We start from the raw sequence: 12,342 nt of genomic DNA, 5'->3' as shown, positions 1-12,342 counted from the left end.
AGCGCAACGCCACATTCTATGTTGCTGTGATTTCTAAACATCAATAACCAATAAATAAACGCTGCATTTCTGACAATATGGAGAATGAACAGCCTTGGCGGAATACTTTTCTTTTCTGCTTTTCTTGTTTTATAGGTATTTTTCAAATAAATCTACATTTTTTCAAAGGTCAAATCTTTTCCCCCCACTACAATATGGAATGAAGCACATTTGTTAGCCATAAAATCAACAGCACAGATATATTTCTTAGAAAACGCTTTACCAGAATTTTACCAAAATTTTACCATAAAAATAACTTTTTATTTTTATTACAGCATATATACTGCAATGATATACATACTGTAACTGTTCTTTAACGGTTTTAAAACATTTTTTTCTGGCATTCTTGTTTCCATATTTGAATTTTTGACCATTTTGTTTTTACAGTGTACAGAGAGCTATTTTACGTGGCTTTTTTGGTAATATTAGTGTCCAGTAAGCACCGTGCTTTGGTCTTTCTCCCTGTAGTCCCATTTCAGATGACATTTAATAGACACTACGCTATGGGAAAGCCTAACAATTAGTGTAAGCCGAGTAGCAGGAACAATTAGTCCAAGCATGGGGAGTCTGTGGGCTGCAGATGCCCAAAGAAACGCGGCGCAAACAAAACGCTGCGCTCCTTGTAAACACAGGCGCCTCATTAGCAGCTGAATGGATGATGAGCTGTCAGGTAACAAGTCTTGAGGACGCATGTCAATTTCTTTTAATGTTCTCAGCTACTTGTTAAACATGAAAGGGGGTGGGTGAGGATATATAAGACGTCCCTAATCTCCCCGGCACAGGAATTTTTGTCATTAAACATGCGCTCATTGGGAGCTCTGAGCGTCGCGCTGCATGCATCTCTGCTGGTGCTGCTGCTGGCTCAGGGGATCCACAGACCCCGGGATGGAGACTTCATGAGGCCGCTGCACCGGTTCGCCATCACCAATCGATCCACCGGGTTTCACCTACCGAGCTACATGATGCACCTTTACCGGAATTTCAAGTCAAACTTTTCCAGGCCGGCGGATGCTGTGGAGCAGGACGCACCAAGACAAGCGGACACGGTGAAGAGTATCGTGGCTAAAGGTGAGATCTGGTTGGAAAATGGTTTGATTGATGAGTGATAAATGAAGGGGGAAGTCGAGATGAAGCATTGAGATGGAAGTTTAGGTTTTGGAGCTGTGGCTGGAGTCAGATCTCTCCTTCATTCTTTAGATGTTAGATTATTTTTTGGCCTCTCAGCGCCAGACGACATCAGAGGGCTTCAATCCACATCCAGGCTGAGAGGCTGAACAACCATGCGGGGACCAGCGTGTGAAAAGGCCGGTTTTCTGTCTAATTCTCAAAGCAAACCTCTTTTTTCTTGAATAGGTGATGTTGAGATACCCCGCCAGACATCCCCCTATACAAATCCCCCTGGCAGCTCAAATCAACAACTTCCCTTCGCTCTTTCTTCACACTTGGCTTGATTAGATTAGAGGTCGGGACTAAACGGTGGCACAAGCAGCTGACACAGAAGCAGCCCTTCCCTGCTGCTGAATCCAATTTCACATGGCTGCTAGGTGTCAGAGTTCCTACCTATTTGTTTGGCCGAGGATATGCAGAAACCGGGAGAGGCAGAGATGTGTTAAAAACGACCGGTTTCGGCTCCCGTGTTTGAGTTTGAGTGGATTAAGAGCGAGGGGTGGTTTGCACTTTTGATCAAGAGTCAGCAGGCGAATGCACTGAACAATGAAAGAGGTTAAATGTTTAAAATGCTTTAAATCCTTTGGATTAATTTGAACCACACCTGTTCATTGAATCACAATGGCCAACACCAATCACAGATGTGGGCACAGGGTAGGTTGTTGCACTGGAACAATGGCTGGGTTCTATTTAAGCCTCACAAGCAGCTTTGATTTGCTCTAGTCAGTACATACAGATTAATCATGGGGTCAGAGAGGTAATTATGTTACATGTAATATTTGCCTCAACCTTCATGGCTCAATGTCAGCTGATACAATCAGATTTTTGATTCCCCACGGACAGTATTTATTTACTTTTCTATCATGATGAAGTCACATTTCAATACAACTGAAATGATGTGTGCTTTTATGCTACTCCAGCGTCTTTTATAGTTGTAAGCAGAAGTTTACATACACCTGTAAAGTGGCTCCTGTGACTCTTAACCCTCGTGTCATCCTCCGGGTCAAAATTGACCCGTTTTAAAGTATGAAAATGCGGGGGGGGGGGGGAATTTCACAGTGAAACTTCCGATGTCCACATTTTCTGGAAATCTTTGAACATTTTTTGGTAGAAAAAAAGAAATGTTAAAAATGTTTCTTAAGAACATTCACAAAAAATCAACCAAAATCCAGCAAAATTCGCTAGATTTTGGATGATTTTTTGTGAATGTTCTTAAAGAAAATATTAGAAGTCTTACTGATACATATTTATTCCCTTTAGATATTTTTAGGATTTTTTTGGAAGATATTTACTCATTTTTTGAAAATATTTACAAGACTTTTCTTACCAAATTATGGGGGATTTTTTTTCAAATTAAACTTTTAAGGGAAACTGTAGCCCTATATACTGCAGTCAATTCCGCCTGAAATTTCTACTGAAGTTCGCAAATATCCATCCATCCATTCTCTAGACACCGCTTTATCCTCACTAGGGTTGCGGGGGGTGCTGTAGCCTATCCCAAATATGGGACGCGCAGTGCGAGGTGCACGTTCACGAAAACTAGCTATTTGTGGATTGTTTACTGATTTGAAGACATGTTTTGGACAAAATATTTTACTGGCTTGTTTTGTCTGGATGTCCAAGGTTGGATTATGGCCGTTTTTTGTGGTATATTTTCATCTGTGACTAGTTATGAGCCTTCAAAGGTGAGTTGTGCTGTTTACGTTGCTTGTTGTTTGTTGGACAAATGTGTTTATATTACCCGCTGTGGTAATCACATCTGAAAGTGGTTCATACCGGCAGATGTATAATGTTTCTGTCATCGACTTTGCAGCTTCTGTGAATTTAGCAAAATACGTTTGCACATCTCAAGACGTCCGGAATACGGGTCGCTGAAGTTTAACGGAATTATTGGGATTTTCTCCCTGAAGGTTTTGCAAATTTTCAGAAATTTGGGGAATTTTTTTGCTGAATTTTTGGATTTTTTTCAGACAAGGAAACATATTTTTTGGTGCCCGTAAATGAGGACAACAGGAGGGTTAATATTTAATTCTGTGGTCAAAGATACAACCAGAAGCTTATTGATGGCTACCAAATGTGTCTAGTTTAGGCTAAAATGGTCAAATGGCACATTTGTTGTATATTTTTTACCCAGTATACTTGGTTATATTTCCAGAAAGCATATAATAGATCTATGAAAGAGACAAAATGCATGGTTGTTGTTTTTTTGATGACAGAAACACATGCAGAAACACACGTGTTATAATGATTGCATTATAGAAAATTAAGAATTATAAGAGTCACTGGAAACTCAAGACTGGCATTATATACATGGTTTTTATAAGGAAACAGGCTAAATAGTTAATTGTTAAAAAGATAACTACTGTTTCTTAGTATTTATATTGTCTTGTCACCCAAGTATATCACTAAAGTGTACTAGTTTATATTCACTGTAATGTGTTTTTGTGGATGCAGAAATAATCATTGTACTGATTATATATTATACTGACACAACGGCTTAGGCTATATATTATTTAGTACTTTTCAAACATGTTGTATCTTTGCCTTGGCGCAATAGTTTACGTGTGTGTCAATGTCGTGATTTCGGTATAATTCACAGTGCCATGATATGGAGTGTGCACTTCATTTCCACAAGTTCTTCTGTTTTTACTTCGCCAGGTTTGATCTACAGACAGAGGCACTGGGTGGTGACCTTCGACCTCCACGCCCTGCTGACCGACAAGCAGATCCAGGCAGTCGAGCTGAGGATCAGGCCTCCTCGGACCCCCGCTGCCTCCAACATCACCGTGGAGGTTTATCACCAGCGCGGCCAGGAAATGCAGCTGGTCGGGCAGCTCACTGACTCATCGCTGGTCACCTCGTCTCAGAGCTGGAAAGTGTTCAACATGACGAGTCCTCTCTTGAGCTGGCTCGAGCAGAAGGCCACAGCCAGACTACGGCACAAGAGATTGTCACGAAAAAGGAAAGCGACGAAGAAAAAGAGAAGCCTGCCTCTTCCAGATCGGCCCGTTTATGTGGCGAGCTCAAGGGAGCAGCATGACGTGACCGACCGGGCCTTGCTGGTCGTCTTCTTGCACACGGGGTCTGATGAGAAATCAAAGGCTAAAGCGAGCTTGCTCCATACAGCCGAGCAATCCAAGTTCTTGTCCCCGGCTGAGATAAAAAAGGCCCACTGGCCGAAGAGGCGAAGAGGCAAACGTGGTCAGAGAGAACACACGGGAAGAGGGAAGGAAAAATCTCACTGTCATAGAGTAGATCTTCATGTCGACTTTAATCAAATAGGCTGGGGTTACTGGATCGTTTTTCCTAAGAGATATAACGCCTACCGCTGCGAAGGTTCCTGCCCTAGTCCTCTGGGAGAAGATCTAAATCCAACCGACCATGCATACATGCAGGTAAGTATTGCTATCTATCTATCTATCTATCTATGATTGTTTAGGCCACTAATTTAATATCAAATCAATCACATTCTAACTATAGCAGACATTCCACGTAAATGTTAAGCATAGCAGATTGTGTTACTGTGAATACAACTGATACAATCCTTTAAAAACACATATTTTTTCTAATTTAGAGTCAGTGCACTCACATGAATGTGTTCTTTCTGTGCTGACACCACCTAGTTGTATTTGGGACCCAAAATAGGAGACATATACCCACCAACACCCACAGTATTTGTAATTATCTCAGATAGATTAGGTGGAATCAGTTGGCATGTCAGAAGCTAATGTTTACAGTAAATCGGCCATGACCTGAGTGCAGCATTGTGCTTGATGATATATGAGGAGACCAAAAGTATGCAACTGGAAAACCAGCAATATTGTGAGGATTAAAAAAAGTCGAGTAACAATTGATTTTCAGTGAATCAATGAATCATTAGAGTCATTTTTCAGTCTAAAAACAAACATTAAGTAGTTCTAACTTCTCACCACTGTAAGATTTCATACTTTAATTTGTTATATCCAAAAGCTGAACAATTAAAATAGCCCATTTAAATTATATGTGCAAAATTATAAGTGCAATTGTTACTATTTTCTAACACTTTCTAGACAAGATCATAATTATTTAAATATTTGTTGTGCTCTCAAAACACCCACAGATGATAGCTTGGATAAATGAACTAAAAGCAAGTATTTTAACCTGGAATTATCTATAATATTATAAATCCTCCTTTTAATCTCTCTTTTTTCCCCCCCCAGAGTCTATTGAAGCATCACTACCCTGACAGAGTGGCCTCACCCTGCTGTGCTCCAACCAAAATGAGATCGTTAAGCATGCTGTACTATGAGAACGGAGAAATGCTCCTTCGACACCACGAGGACATGATTGTGGATGAATGTGGCTGCCAGTGACGGCTATAGCCACCTCGAAACATGTCCTGCATTCTTCAGAAATGCTGTGATGTTTCTGAAAAACAAAAGAAAAACACTTAGCCTGAAGGACAAAAAGCTCTTTGATATTCGTCACTGTGCACTGTAAGAGTATATCTCGTCTATATGCGCGGCGACACGACTTGAAATTGTGATGTGGGCTCTGTTTTGTAAGGAGGATGTTGTTATCCTAAGATGTGCTGAAATTCAAGCTCAACATCAGCATTAAGCTTTTGTCACAAACTAATGTAAAAGTTTATTCCCATTAACTTGTCAATTTCACCAGTGTAAGCATGAAAGGGCAATGTTGTTGAATATTCCAGCACTGTTTTATCTGTATATTGTCATTTGTGTTAATGTAAATTAATGTATATTTATTGTAAATAATAAAAAATGTATTTATGACAAGGTTCAAATTTTGAGTCAGGAGTTAGTGCCACGAGTGTGAAAAAAATTCTGCAAGCTACAAAAATAACTGAATCCAGTAAAAAATAGTTGTTTCTAGGGTAAAAAAAATGTGCTCTTTTAGATAATAACCCCCAAAGGTGTCTTATGATACATTTTTATACCAACCTTTTAGCCTTTTATGTAAAAAAAATGCAAAAAATGTCCATTTTTTGTGACAATGTTTTCAGAAGTGTACTTTATTGCAGCTCTGTGTCACCAATACCAAATGTGCAACATATTTTAAGGTTTCTGTCTACTAAGTATGATCTCTTGTTTAAAATGACACCTAGTTTTAAGGATTTCAGGTACTTTTCACTATTCATCTGGTGCAGTCTTTGAAGCAAGGTCCAGTTACAAAGACGTACGCAATTTTTAAAAATGTAAGTAAGATTTTGTTTTATTTCTTGTATTCTAGGCTAAGTATGACACCTACACACATGTATTATATGTCATTTTATTCAGAAGGACCAGAGGATCAAAATGGTGTACAGCAAAACATATTCAGCTTCATAATATAAGAGTACTATGAGTCAATACTAACCCACCCCCCTTGATTTGTTGATGCGTGAAAAAATTATTGAATTTTCTAAAAAAAACTTGCATTTCGTCATTTTTCATTATTTATGTTTGAAATTCTAACTTGATAAGCCTAACTAGGCATAGTAAAATGAGTTTGCATCAATTTGTTGATGCAGTAAAAAATGCAAGCTTTTTTAGAATTTTTTTTGGTCGCCAAATAAGTTTGTAAATTTTACCTTTGAGATTATTCTTAATTTTCATGCTTGTTGTTCTACTAAACTTAGTCAATAAGCCAATGTGTGTACTTTCTAAGACTTAACTGTCATTCCGTAGTTTTTCTGGTGCCTTTTCAGATTGAATGAGCTGAGAGCATAATGCCAAAGCAAAAGAAAGCATCAAGAGGGGGTGGATGCCCGAGTGGTGATTACTCTAAGCTGTCATCTGAGGAAAAGAAGGAATATCACAGAAAAAAAAGCAGCAGCATCATACACCAGAACTACAGAAAGCACCTCTGGAAGCCTAGGCCTGTTGGAAGGCTACCTATCATGGGTTCTGCCATGACTCCAAACACCTTAAAACGGTGAAAACACCAGCTTACTGGTGATAAAAGACGCATATGGCTCATAGCTCCTAAATGAAACAAGATTGTGCATTTTTGACTTCAGATTTGAATTCCTGTTATGCTTTTTGTTTGCATGTGAGAATATAAAAGGTATAAAGTGTTCAGTCGTATACTCCGGACAAGTGTTTAGTTGCAAGAATAATATCAGAGCTTTTGTTTATTAAACCACAATCTACTTTTTGATGGCAATTAAAATGTCTAAAATAGTAAGAATCAAAAACTGACAAGTATGAAAACTGGCGGCAAATGTCTTGTGAGATTTACAATCTTGGTTGTTTAAAGTTTGATTCAATATTTCCAGATTTGTATCAAAAAGTTCATTCAGCATAACATTTAGAGGGTTCTTGAAGGGATTCATTACTTATAACTCTTGAAGATATGGTGAAAATATTGTTTTTGTATGCTATGCGCAACTGATCTGAACTCATCAGACAGTTTTTTTTCTGTCTAATAACCTGTCTGATTTGGTTTGCATGGTCATAAAACGTTATAGACACAACATACTTGCACTTATATCCACAACACACATGTTCATGCTCACACTGGCACACAAAAAGAGGTGGACGTTTCTAGTTTTAGAGTGTTTCAGTCACCAACAGTGACTCACAGCCAAATTCCTCTCACATCCATAATAAAGCATTGTATTGGAGGGGAATATCCAGCAAATACTGTAAAGTGGCAGTTAGCTGCAACAATGCTAAACTAAATTCCATTCTTCTGAAGCCAGAGAGCTCATTGTATTGACATTCTTTGAAAATACACTGACTAACCAGGAATTTTCCAGAGTCACAACTATAACAGTGGTCTAACTGGGAATAGCTGACCAAACCTCAGAGGTAAGACAACATTTAACTTCCTAATTTCAGTCTCAGGAAAATATGGAAAAGTTTGTCATTACAATTCAAACTTTTTATTAAGACTCGCAACAATAAGTGGACTAGCAAATGTTTATTCGACAACTACTAAGATTATTTAATACATAAGTTATTTTCCAAGTAGAAATTCAGAACATTTGATGTGTCCAGCTTGTTAAATGTGATTATTAGCTGTTTTTTCTTAACTCAGCATGAACTGCCTTTAGGGTTCTGGGTTTGTTTGTTTTTTTTAAGCTATTGTTTTCTTGTTGTTCTACACTCTAAAATTTGAAATTTGGGTTTCCTTGAAATCACTGAAAAGGCCCATGTTCAGTACATACAAAACATGTTGTAATATGTAGTACTTACTAACTGTAACCTAATATTTATCTGTGAAACTGCTGCTCAAGTTGAGCGACTCTGTGTCTGCAACATCACAGCGCAGCACTGACGCTAATGAATAGCCTAGCTAACTGTTAGCTCATAGGCTAACGCTAGCTTACGCCCTAGTAACTGTCGCGGAGCAACTTCGACTTTATCCTACGTTATTTACTTATTTTCGAATTTAAGGTGTTTCACATATTTCTTTTTTTCTAATGACTAATGCAACATTCACGTGAATCAGCCTCTGTCGGGCTAAAAATACACACTCACCTAACTGGTTGAGCTGCTGGAGCTGATGTTAGCTAACACCGGCAGCTGCCAAGTTTTGTAACATTAGCTTGCCAGTTGCAGTCTATGAGTAAGTAGCTTCTGTGCATGGCCTAAATGAAACAAAAATTGATTGTATTTGTATAATTGTGGGTGTGTGGTCGGCTTCATGCTTTTAAGAAAATAGCTTACTATAGTTTGAACTGTTTCGAAATAGGGAATGAGATCTTGTATAGCTACCAGGTCCAGAGGTGTAGTTAGTAGCATGGCTCAGTCTCATGTTGGTTATTCTTATCCAGAAGTGGAAAGTCACTGTCCTAAATACTCTGTTTAGTTAGTTTTCTACTGTTTCACCGTTGCTGTTTTAATGTGAGGATTTGCTACGTTGTAATAGATAACGTTTTAATTCAGTTAAAAGGGGAAACAACCTGTTGTAGAGTACTTTTCAATTAAAGGTTCCCAGCATTCTTTACTTTACTACAGATGATAAGTTTTTACAACATATAGTATTCAGTATTCCTATTTCTTTTTCTGTATTTCAGTATGTCCAGTGTATAGACTGTATAATAAAGTAAAATAAGCCTTTATTATACAGTCTATGGTTCAGTGGCAGGAAATGTAACTTCCCTGCATAAATCAGATTAGTGCTCCTTAAAAAGCTCAAAATGCAGAGCCTGTTTTGGAATATTATTATCTATTGTTATAATTTGTTTAGTTTATGTTGCCTCAGTGATTTATCTATTGGTAGGTTTAACAGTGGAGACATTATTGTAATGATTTAGGTAAAATATGTACAGTAATTGCAATTTTTCTGACAGATATTGCATTTTGAATTTAAAAATTTCTTCTCACTTCAGTTAAATATTCACTGTGTAATAGATTACATACATAGGATGCAGCATGGATCATTTAAATTACCTGTCTGCAGAATTGCTGCATATGTATATCTTGAATTACAGACTTTTTGATTTGCTAATTTCATTGTTGCATTGTTGTATTAATAATCTGTTTTGATTATTAAATTAATCGGCTTGAGTAAATCCTACAGAAAAAGCTGTCAAAACTGTGATTCCAGCTTCTTAAATCTGAATATATTCTGACTTCTTCACTCTTCAATGACAGTACTTTGAATATCTAGGGGTTGTGGCCAAAACATGACCTTTGACAACATCTTGTTGGGCTTAGGGAAACACTAATAGATATTTTTCTCAATTTTGTGACATTTTATAGACCAAAAAACTAATTGAGAACACAATCAACAGATTAATCAACAGTGGAATTAATCGTTGGTTGCAGCCCAAGTTTCAAATCACCATTTTGATCGGAATTTGATTAATTGTTGAGCTATATTGAAAACTACTCTGCTCAAAAGTCAAGGTGTTTGACTTACTTTATCACGTCCCTTCCTGTCAGTAGGATCCTCTGGTAGGTGAACAGAACCTGTGATCAGTGGATATAAAATACATGTTTGATTAGCTAAAACAAGGACACAGAAAACATTATTGTCATACTGACTCATTGTGGCATTAAAAAACGATGACTGCTTAAGCATTTAGTACATTATTGCATTATATTACATTGAAAATCATCTTCAAAGCAACTTACATTAGGTGTATTCCCATCACACAGGTGCAAGGCAGCATCGAGGAAAACCACGGACTAAAGCTTATTCAGTGCTACGGTGCAAATACGTCAAAGATTTTTCTCATGTGGTCAAGAAGACATAAGAAAGTGCTGGCTGTGCTAAAAATGTGTGGTTTTAGCGTGAAGCCGAAGATAGGCAGTGACTGTGCTGCGCTGACTTCAGTGGGAAGCTCAGTGTGGAGGCAGCAGAGAGAAGAGCTTTGACTGAAAGAGTGTAGTTAGCTACTGTAATTATTATTTGACTGTCCTCCAGCCTATATGAGAAGTATGTCAAAGTGTAATGTTGCGTTTCGTCCCTCAGGTGCAGTTACAGCGGAAAAAATGGCCGAGGCAGTCGCAAATGTGGCCCGCAGGATTAATGCAACTGTAGAGGAGGGCAAAGATAGTTTGGGTAAGATTCACTTTACACATCTTTTTCTTTTTTTTTGAATCTCTTTTTCTCTTTTGTTGTTATTTTGGCAACATACAGCTTTGATTTAGAGATGAGGTTCTCTCAGATTGTACCAGCAGGTGGTGACAGAGACTTGAATTTGAGTCATCCGGTGACAACAATTTGAAATCCCAAAGTGTTTGCTAATTGTAGGTTGTCAGCATTCCCCTGCTGTGTTGATGCCCGATTATCTCACAGTGATTTTCTTCTCCTCTGCAGACCTGTCAAACTGCAAGCTCATTTCCTTCCCAGACGGTGTGTTCAAGGTCCTGAGGAGCGTCACGGGAAACATTCGGTTTATCACGCTGGCTGACAATGAGATGAAGGCCATTTCTAGCAAATTCTTTTCGACTTTTACTCAGCTCAGAGGTAGCGGAAAATACACCGCACAGCAATTTGATTCCACACATGAGATTCAATCTTGGAGAAAAGTGTTGTTGCGCGCTGCTGGTCTCACATACTGTTCACCTCACAAATGTTGACAGAATGTCTTCATGCTGTGACTGACGAACAGACAAGCTGCCCCATCATTTACTCATGTCTTGAAATACCTTGCAGAACTGGACCTGCGGGGGAATGTTCTCACCAAACTGCCCGACGCTGTGGGAGAAATGGAGCATCTGACCAGCATCAATCTGGCTAATAACAGCTTCTCGGACTTCCCTGATAAGCTTACTGAAATAGCCTCGCTGGAGAGGATTGACCTGGAGGGAAACGGCATCACCCGTAATAACAATAATAATAATAATATGATAATGCCTTCTTTTTGTGTGAAATACATGATTTGTTTTGAGCTTACCCTCATTTCCAATTTCATTCGACAGAAATACCGCTGGAGAAGCTGTCTGCCATGCCAGCGCTGAAGTGGCTCAATGTGAAATCAAACCCTTTGGACTCAAACACTCAGGCTGCTCTTCAATCTCCCCACAAGTTTGACATTTTGTCAACAACAGGATCCTAAAATGCATCATAAAATACACATTTCATCACCTGTAGACTGCATGCTGTGTGCCTTTAACTACCTGGGTTGGATGCTTCTGTGTGCCTGAGAGGTGAGAGAAAAAAATACTTGAAGATATCACAAAGCTGTAGAAGAAACAGGAACAGGAAGATGTGTGGAGGTGACGCCTTCGTTTGCAGTCCTGCTGGAAATCACACCCTGCGGCCTTTGGATTTTAGACATTTGGACATGAAATCAATCATTCTTGATATGCGATTTGACATGTTTTTGCCTCAGATTGTACATTTATAAGGGCTTATTTATTGATCTTGGTCTTATAATTAAATATACTGAGAAAATAAGCCATCTTGTGCCATTATTGGGTGTTGAATATGTCTTAGATGGTGCACAGGGACACTCAAAGGCCAGTTATACTTTGGGAATTGGGAACTGAGAGTTTCTTATGCTGTAGAGACAAACATAACTGACTTAATTGCAAGATTGCATTTACTGTTTATTTGAGAAGCAGGAACCGAGGAAAAATTGGAAAATGATTACAGTAAGGGGTCATTAAATGATTGCCAATTAATTTTCTAACACTAGGCTCACAGGATTTATTGTTTCAGCTTTAGTTTTATTAGTAAAATATTGATGGTTAT

The 12,342-nt window shown here is 38.5% G+C and overlaps 2 protein-coding genes across 2 annotated transcripts; both read left to right on the top strand.

The window, feature by feature from the left end:
* Window positions 1-629: 629 nt before the first annotated feature.
* On the top strand, window positions 630-5,986 carry ndr2 (nodal-related 2). The gene is made up of 3 exons (XM_022190944.2): window positions 630-1,107; window positions 3,865-4,601; window positions 5,406-5,986. Exons 1-3 carry the CDS (start codon window positions 840-842, stop codon window positions 5,556-5,558), a joined length of 1,158 nt encoding a protein of 385 aa, XP_022046636.2. The 5' UTR covers window positions 630-839; the 3' UTR covers window positions 5,559-5,986.
* A 2,489-nt stretch (window positions 5,987-8,475) lies between these two features.
* On the top strand, window positions 8,476-12,045 carry lrrc20 (leucine rich repeat containing 20). Its single transcript, XM_022190943.2, has 5 exons — window positions 8,476-8,760; window positions 10,615-10,704; window positions 10,963-11,112; window positions 11,302-11,469; window positions 11,568-12,045. The coding sequence occupies exons 1-5, from the start codon at window positions 8,757-8,759 to the stop codon at window positions 11,702-11,704; spliced, it is 549 nt and encodes a 182-aa protein (XP_022046635.1). The 5' UTR covers window positions 8,476-8,756; the 3' UTR covers window positions 11,705-12,045.
* The last annotated feature ends 297 nt before the right edge of the window (window positions 12,046-12,342 follow it).

Source organism: Acanthochromis polyacanthus, chromosome 19, assembly GCF_021347895.1.
Source record: "Acanthochromis polyacanthus isolate Apoly-LR-REF ecotype Palm Island chromosome 19, KAUST_Apoly_ChrSc, whole genome shotgun sequence".
Classification (NCBI taxonomy): domain Eukaryota; kingdom Metazoa; phylum Chordata; class Actinopteri; family Pomacentridae; genus Acanthochromis; species Acanthochromis polyacanthus.
Note: the sequence above shows the minus strand (reverse complement) of the source record. Positions and strands in the feature narration are given on the sequence as shown.